General features: G+C 37.7%; 1 protein-coding gene across 6 annotated transcripts in view; it reads left to right on the forward strand.

Moving 5' to 3' along the window:
• PRKAG2 (protein kinase AMP-activated non-catalytic subunit gamma 2) overlaps positions 1-9,066 on the forward strand; it is a 215,860-nt gene that overhangs the window by 199,560 nt on the left and 7,234 nt on the right. For all 6 annotated transcript variants that reach the window (XM_085316450.1, XM_085316451.1, XM_085316452.1 and 3 more), the window contains 5 exons: positions 512-566; positions 2,447-2,573; positions 3,352-3,517; positions 3,829-3,866; positions 7,841-7,987. In XM_085316450.1, coding sequence (XP_085172576.1) covers positions 512-566; positions 2,447-2,573; positions 3,352-3,517; positions 3,829-3,866; positions 7,841-7,987 — 533 coding nt within the window. The remainder of the gene's footprint in view (positions 1-511; positions 567-2,446; positions 2,574-3,351; positions 3,518-3,828; positions 3,867-7,840; positions 7,988-9,066) is intronic.

Genomic DNA, 9,066 nt, shown 5'->3' on the forward strand with positions numbered 1-9,066 from the left:
CATACAGCCACAATGGGAGTATATATGAGCCAGGATGCAAGAATATTCGAATGAGTGAGCTTATTTACTGAATGAACCGACAGGTCAGCAGCAAGTCGTGCCTGAGTTGTGGAGTGTGAATAGAAATCCATAAATATGGTTGGGTGTGAAGTGCAGAATTTAGGAAGTAAGTTTTAGGGAGACACTGACCATCTACCACACAAACTGTCATAGAGTATTTCTGTACAGGTAATGTAGCAGACTTTCAGAAAAGAGGGAAATGGTAAAGCAAGATTGTTTCTGTTGTTGTACTGACCTCTGGTGGTAGTATTTCCTTTTACTCACTTGAATGCTTGTTTTAAAACCATTTGATTGTCTTAATATATCTTTAATATAAGGAGCATGCATAAGCTGGTAGACTATCTAAAATAATTTATTTGTCTTTCATCCCATTAATTTTGTAGTAAAGAATACATAAAAAGGTAATGCTTTCATATAAAATAGTAATGGAGTATTAATTTTCTGTAYGCAGAGCTTTATTTACAAGAGACATTTAAACCTTTAGTGAACATCTCCCCAGATGCAAGGTAGGATTTTGCTTTTCATTCTGCTTAATTTTCCATCTCAACACTGAATTTAAGACTGCTTTATGAAAAAAGAAACAATTTCTGTTGTGAATCAGAGTATGATAACAATCAAACGTCTTTTACTATAATCAGGAAGCTGTGGATGTGTTATAATGTGTGTGAAGATTTTTTTTTTAATTGCCCAAGAAAGACAGCTTTTACTTTGCTTTTTGTCTTTTATCRGTCTATTTGTTCAGGTAAACAAATTAGACATATGCCAACTGAATCAAAATGAATTGTCCAAAAATACGCAAAAAAAGGCAGCGTGATGACCCTTCGAAGTATGCTCGTCGTGTATGTTCCATGAAGAGTAAAATCTGTAAAGAGCCTTTCAGCTGTCTTGCTTTCAGTCAGTCATAGTAATTGAAAACTTACTGTACTTCCAACACGAGCCATTTCCTTTTACTGCGGGAAAGATAATAGCCAGGCTTTYTGTTTTGCTCTGCTAAGTTGTGTTCAGTAAAAATATAAATGACTGTCCTTAATTCGGTAGGTATCTTTTCATTTCAAATTCTTTCCAAACAATAGTTTTTAAWGTGCAATTATACCTTAGTTACTAAAAGTAACTTAAGAGATAGTTCTAGTGGATGACTTTACCGTTCTCCTGTTCTGCAGTTTAGTAGTATTGAAGTCAATTTGTGATGCTTTCCTTCAGTTTCTGGACTGGGACTGCTTATATCCTGTGGAAGGAAACTGCTACAGGGAACACTAGTGATTACACAAAGTAATGTCTTACTGTATCCTGAATAGGAATGTGCTAAAGTTGTAACTGGTCACAAAGCATGCTGTCAGAGAACAAAATAACATAATTACTTTCAGTCAAAGGTGCAGCAGAAGAAACAGTGGAAAAAAATAAGATGTAGTAGGACATACACAAAAAGATACTTCAAGTCAACTTAAGACCTGATCCGGAAAGAGAAGTGGGCTCTGTGGCAGTTGGACTGCAACACTTAACTCCTGAGTGTTTGCTCCAGGAGTGGAATGTGCAGGGCAGCGTCGGGAATTCTGGCTCCACGTGTATCAGATGGGGATAGCTGATGCCTGCAATGTATCTGTAACGCAAAGCATATTGGGCGGCGGTAGATGCCTAAGCCAGCAAATAGGCATTTATCAAAGTTCTTATGAACTTTATAACATACTAATTTAGCATAAAYGGTGATCTTTTGTTTTTATCAGTCTTAGTAAGACAAAGAAAAAAACCAGTGGTACTTGCAAGAAGAATAGCATTATATAGGTTGGACTATTGCTGCATCATTGTCTGCAGTGTTTGGAGGAATATTTCAGATCTCTTGAAAATAAATTCTCTCAAATTCCCCAATGGTAACATAGTAGAAAGTTGTTCWGGCCTAATTGCGTGTGTGCATGTTTGTTTAAAACAAAACAAAACAAAAGGAAAGTATTACAGAAGGAACTGCAATGAGGGATTGAGCTCTGCCTCTTCCCTTCCCAACCCCCCCCCCCCCAACTCCCCCAGCAGTATGTTCAGATGCATTAAATAAATTCAGGAGAACTGTTTTTCACTGGTTTTGTCTCTGACAGAACTATCCTTTCGGGGTGAAGGGGTTCTGTCAACRTAACAGTCACTGGCGCAGAGGTGGGGGGAATTTAGACTTGTGAAGGAACATTTCTACTTTCCTTTCTACCATATTAAATGTTCATGAGTATAGTGTTACAGGTTTGTTCACAAAATGCAAAAAGCCCTACAAATAATTACTCATTGAGTGTTTTATATGTGTTTTTAAGTGTGTGTGTGTGTGTGTGTGTGTGTGTGTGTATACATACTATTTGACATTGCTCATTGTCAGCCAGAATTCATTAAACATTTAATGTTTTCTCCTCAGCCTTTTTGATGCTGTATATTCATTGATCAAAAACAAAATCCACAGATTGCCAGTTATAGATCCTGTCAGTGGGAATGCACTTTATATACTTACGCATAAAAGAATTCTCAAGTTTCTCCAGCTTTTTGTAAGTATTTAAAGATATACTTTTGCTTAATGGGTTTTTAGTACAAATCTATAACATTAAGTAATTTAAGGATTAGTGTAGAAACTTGTTGGTAACTTCCATAGTTGAGCACTTCCATGTGTATCTATGTGTATCTTTTTCTTGATAACAGAGAAAGTAAGGTTGGTATAGGAACTATACTTTTATTTTGTTCTAGTTATGTAGCTAAATAGCCACCACGAATGTCTGTGCTATTTGAGTATTTTGCTGTCCTTTCTCAAAGAACCACACAGTGCCAGAAACTTGTGTCTCAAGATGTGATTGTTGTAGCTAAAGTGCAGGTGAAAAGGGAGTATGAAAATTATCATAACTCACTGTAGCATGTTAGTCGCAGGAATTGATAGGAGGCAAAACAAAGCAATATAAATTTGAAATAAGCATGCAGCATATGGTATCTTTTGCTTTCTTTTCAGTGTCAGTGGAAGTAACAACACAGCTTAGCATCAAAAGCTTTTAGTGTTTTACTACAAAAATAAGCTTCTAAGTAAAAATTGAGAGTTATATGGTCTTAATTTAGAACTTCTTTGAACAGAAGTAATGCTTCTAGGTTGGAGCTTGTTTGGTTTAACATTGATTGAGCAGCAGATTACTGTAGCAACTTGTCACAATTGTTTGGATTCTGTAGGTGGATATGTGAATACTGATTTCCTCATAAATAACTATCTGTAGTTATTTATGCTAGCTGTAATGTATCTTGCAGAAGACTGCCCTGTAAATACATTCATTCTGACCTTCCTAGATGTCAGAGATGCCAAAGCCTGCCTTTATGAAGAAGAATTTGGATGAACTTGGGATAGGAACTTACCACAACATTGCCTTCATACATCCAGACACTCCTATCATTAAAGCCTTGAATATATTTGTAGAGAGAAGGATATCAGCATTACCTGTTGTGGATGAGTCAGGTATATGTTAAGTCCTCTGTATACAAGAGTGTGGTAAGATAAATAATGGTAAAACACTGATTTGAGAGATAATCTTCTATTATTTATTATTATTATTAGGCCCATCAGGAAAAAAGAGAAGAAATATAAAGAAATATTTATGTAAAGTCTAGGTTCATGGGCCTGGAAGAACTCCATTATGGTTTATTTTTTGTTCTTGCCTTCTTGATCTGTTTGACTCCATGTAGCTATAAGATAACGAATGATTGTAGCATGCAGGAAAAATAACTTTGTGTTTTAAACACTGTGCTAATGTATGTTTTCCTTTTTAGGAAAAGTTGTAGATATTTATTCCAAATTTGATGTAATAGTAAGTATATTTTAAATTCTGTAGAATATTTTATATGTAGTATTTTAAAATGTCCGTTTATATCTGTTTCAGCTGTTTCATTCCTTAGCCTTTAATTAATGAACTGAATAAAACAGAACTGAATTAAAAAAAATAAATAAATGAATTGGCGGTTGAGAGAGAGTGTAGTGGTTATCACATATGCTTTACACGCTGAAGGTCCTGGGTTCAAGCCCCAGTGGAACCAGCACCAGGAAATCTTTGAGAGGTTGRGTGATCTCCAGAGGTCCCTTCCAACCTGACTGATTCTGTAAATTAAAACTTAATAAATAAAAAGGGAACTTCTAAGCCATTCTTAGTAATACTACTTTTACAGACATCTAGTGCTCTGGACATGACCCAAAGCTAGATCTGGTTTTACCATTACAAAAGAGGGCATAGGCTTTTTATATTTGTGTCTCTTCCTGAGATTGGGCCTACTTTTTCCAGCTGTTGCCATTCCACAGTCTGTTTTCAAGGAGTGAATGCAGATTTCCTCCTGCAGTCTTGACCTTTCCAGTGAATTAAAATTACTTGGTGCATTCTTTTGCGTGGGTCACTGGATCCAGAGTAGTGCATCTGTATTCCTTCTGGTTTAGATCTCATTTAGGTCAGTATCCTGTTTTTTCCTCAGGAGTGAAAACAGTGTAGTTGGATTGATGCCATAATTTGCCAACATAGAGGGCCAGGGCTCTGTTCTTGTATATTTAGAAACTTGAAAATCTGATTTCTCCTCCCCTCTCGCTTGCTCCATCAGCCCGCTAGTGATAATGAACAATCCAGATGTCTGAAACTCCGCACAGTATGCTCTCAGAAATATGGAGGATGGTCCCAAATGGAAAAAAAAAGTTCCAGCTCTATATACTTCTGATTAGAACCAGTGCCCCTAATATCAAATGTTTCAAAATGTTGGTGTTTCTGCCTGTCTTAAGTTCTAGACTTCTCTCCTTTTGTTCTTCTAGACTATCTCTAACTCCATGGAAGATACTGTTCTGCCATAAAGTTTGGCCAAGGAATAGCTAGAAGCTGTAACAGCAGGAGTTTTCTAACATATCCAAAACCATGAAAGTTCACGGTTGATGGGTTCAGTGTTTCAATTTAATTTTGCAACTTCAGTAGTCTTTGATACAGGACACACTTCCTTTATTTCTTATTCCTACGAAAGACATCAAGAGGAAGAGATTTCTTAGATAACATTAAAGTGACACTACCAAAAAGAAAGGAGAAATGCAAATCTAAGTAATGAGATAATCAAAGCTCTATAATTTTTAGAGATGCTGAATCTTTTGATTGGAAGAATTGTGTGTTGGGATTGAGGAAAAAAAACACAAAAGCTTAAGGATGTAGTTGTTCACTGCCGCTGGTTACATGGGAAAGAATTAGGGCATCTATTAATCGTTTGTCCAGAATTTTTCCTAAGTCTTTCCTCATATACAGTAGTTTGCTGATTAACCAACAGAGGGAGTTGGGGAGATTGTTTTATTCTGTATGCTCTTTTGACCATCTTTTGTATGTGGATGTGCTCTTGAATATATTTCTGAGAACAGGAAATAGCATTTGCAGCAAATAAGTTGTTGCATATCTTTAAATTGCCTGATTTTAAAATCAGATAATCAGCTATAACCTGTGATGTTTCCAGTCTTTCACCAAGTTGCTTCAACCTATCTTTAGATTTATTTTTTGCTTAAAAAGTGTAAGCTGAGCTTTCAACGACCACAGTATTTTGAAGATTCAATTAGTGATTTTTGACTTTTAACTAAACTTATCAGTCACGTAGTTTAATCAGTGTTTTAAACCATCTGTAAATACAATTAGCTAAGTTAATAGATTTTTTTTTTTCTTTTTGAGTTCTGTGAATCAATTTTACAGTTATTGGGAGAGGAATAGAGATGGTGTGATGCTACAGAAATACAAATAGCTTTATGTTACAGTAGATGTGTGTAGGTGACTTAGATTTTAAAGGGCTTTGTGTTCTGATGTCTATCATTAAGAATTTGGCCTGAACTAAGCTACCTATACCTTTGATCATCTCAAAACTGTCTTGTCACATTTCAGTGTAATTGTTTAACCAGTCCAAGAACTTCACCATTCACAATAAATTCTAGCTAAAAATCAATTCCACATAAATGAAAACACTGGACAAGGAAAAGGTCTGCCTTTGTTCTTCCTTTAATGCTTCACTGAACAAAGCTAATAGGCCAAGATGTGCCAACACTATCAAAACGTCGCTATAGTCTGTTAAGAAGACTTCTCTGTAGTCTTAGGTTTAAAAGAATATATTTGTAACTTGTCATTTCTGACTTAAATCTTGATTTCACTAGAAATCCAGTATGCATAAATCTTTTGAGTTGCTCTGAATCTAAACAAAATCAAAATTTTAAATTATGTAAAGCCAACAAAATGTCCCTTTTTATAATGTTTGTGAGTAGTAATCTGCACCAAGAATATAAGACTTGAGCTGATGTCTGTGAAAGACCCTTTCAGGCAGAATATAATTTTTGCAGGTAATTTGTTAATTTTATACAGAATTTGGGCCCTGGCTCAAAAATAGCTCATGGAAGCAGTAGAACAACTAGTCAAAAATAGAGAAAGCCAAACCTTTTTACTAGGTTACGGCTGAAGTTTAGGCAGCTTTGAATTTATTTGCAGCCAATATATCTGTAATTGCTTCTGTGCTGATACCAAGTATCTTGGATAGCACTTCTTTATTTGAATAATTGTATTCCTGTCTCCTCTTGCATGACCTTTTAGCCTGTTTTCCTGAGCGACACTCTTATTTTTATATCTTTCTACTTAGAATTTCTTTTTTTGGAACCATGCAGCCACAGTTGTGTATAGTTTTTGAAGTGATGGCTTTCTTTAAAATGTTTTCTGTGTTGATATTTATGTTGTCTCATGTCTTCTGGTAACACAGGATAATGTTTGTCTCTTTCTGGCTGCAGATGATTGTTGATAATTGTCCTCTGATAGAATGACTAATGCAGCTAGGTTTTCTTTCCTCCTCTGTCAGATCAGATTGCTCTCTTCTGATAGAACAAAAAATCTTATTAGCTTGTAGGTACATGACCATATTATTTTTAATAATACTGCATCCAGTTAACACTATTCAAGTCCTCAAGGTGATCTGCTTTATGTGCAATAATCTGATCTGTTCTGATGATAACACTAGTGTTGTCTTCATTTGCACATTTCATTAATATCTTCCTGCTCAGTTAAGAGAGAACATGCATTCTCTTTGCATCTCTCCTTCAAGGAGAGCCTTTGCTGGTCTGGAGTCCTCTTACTACAAGCAAGTTCTAACAATAAAAACCTTGGAGGTTAGCTCTTGAATTCTGCAGACCTTCTCACCATAAGTGGTGGTGATGGATGGTGGGTTTTGTTGTTGTTAGCATATAATTTTCAATTTAAACATTCTGGTGTCAAATAGCAGTGCCAGCACAGTCCAGGAGAGGGAGTGTGATCTCAGAAATAAGAAAGGTGAAGGAAACCTCCACTTAGATTTCCACTAAGACCTTCCTTATGGGTCATGTTCAGAGCAGTGGGTATCCTCCCCTATCCTGTGAAAAACAAACAAAAAAAAATATTAAAGCTGTATTTTGTTAAAGCTTCTAAAATCTGTAGAACTAGATCTTTATATTCTCTACACCTTGCGCAAAGGAAGGGGATGAGTGACATCAAGCCAAATACTGSATGGCAAAGTGAGAAGACTTTCATTGGCCTAATGCATATTGCCAAATTATATTATTAATTAATTCAGTCTGTCATATGGTATTTAATATAATTGCATGCTTGACTGTTCCTAAAAACTGAAACTGAAAACCATTTGCTTTCTTTGTGTGACTTGTTGTAGACTCAGCTTATACCAGAAATGTGTCTACTTGATGCCAAAATATTTACCTGATTGATTGATTGATTGATAGTAAGTACTGAGATGTGTTATGTGCCCCGTTTTTCAGAATCTTGCTGCTGAAAAAACGTATAATAACCTAGATATCACAGTGACACAAGCCCTACAACACCGTTCTCAGTATTTTGAAGGTGTTGTAAAGTGTAGTATGCTGGAAACACTGGAGACCATTGTGGATAGAATAGTAAAGGCTGAGGTAAGTTTGCTTTTTATTTTTTCRCTTCACTTTAGGTTAGAAACTGTATGACCAAACAAATCAATAATACAAATGCATCTTTTCAAAGTCATTTTGGTTACTTGAGGCAAATGCTTTTCTTACCTATATATGTCAGTATTGGTTTGGTTTAGTCTTAGATCATGTATATTTCATAGAATCACAGAATCAGTAAGGTTGGAAGGGAGATCATCTAGTCCAACCTCCCTGCTCAGCAGGGTCACCTAGAGCACGTTAGACAGGGCTGTATCCAGGTGGGCCTTGAGATCTCCAGAGAAGGAGACTCCACAGCCTCTCTGGGCAACCTGGGCCAGTGCTCCGTCACTCTCACAGGGAAGAAATTCCCCCTTCACGTTCAGGCAGAACTTCCTGTGGTTCAATTTCTGCCCATTGCCTCTTGTCCTGTCACCTGGGACAACTGAAAAAGAGTTTGTCCCTGTCCCCCTGACGCCCTCCCTTCAGGTACTTGTACACATTGGTAAGATCCCCCCTCAGTCTCTCTTCCCCAGGCTGAAGAGGCCCAGCTCTCGCAGCCRTTCCTCACAGGGCAGGTGCTCCAGCCCTCTGATCATCTTTGTAGCCCTACGCTGGACTCTCTCCAGCAGCTCCATGTCTCTCTTGTAGTGGGGAGCCCAGAACTGGACACAGTACTCGAGATGAGGCCTCCCCAGGGCTGAGGAGAGGGGCAGGATCACCTCCCTTGACCTGCTGGCAACACTCTTCCCAATGCACCCCAGGAGACCATTGGCCTTCTTGGACACAAGGGCACATTGCTGGCTCATGCTCAACTKGTCATTCGCCAGCACTCCCAGGTTCTTCTCTGCAGAGCTGCTTTCCAGCAGGTCGGCCCCCACCTTGTACTGGTGCCTGGRGTTATTTCTCCCTAGGTGCAGGCCTCTGCACTTGCCCTTGTTGAACCCMATGAGGTTCCTCTCTGCCCAACTCTCCAGCCTGTCCAGGTCTCTCTGAATGGCAGCACAGCCCTCAGGTGTGTCAGCCACTCCTCCCAGCTTGGTATCATCGACAAACTTACTGAAAAGGCACTCTGCCTCCTCATCCAG

This window comes from Rhea americana, unplaced genomic scaffold (genome assembly GCF_003343005.1).
Source record: "Rhea americana isolate MKP2758 unplaced genomic scaffold, rheAme1 scaffold_47, whole genome shotgun sequence".
NCBI classification, from domain to species: Eukaryota; Metazoa; Chordata; class Aves; order Rheiformes; family Rheidae; genus Rhea; species Rhea americana.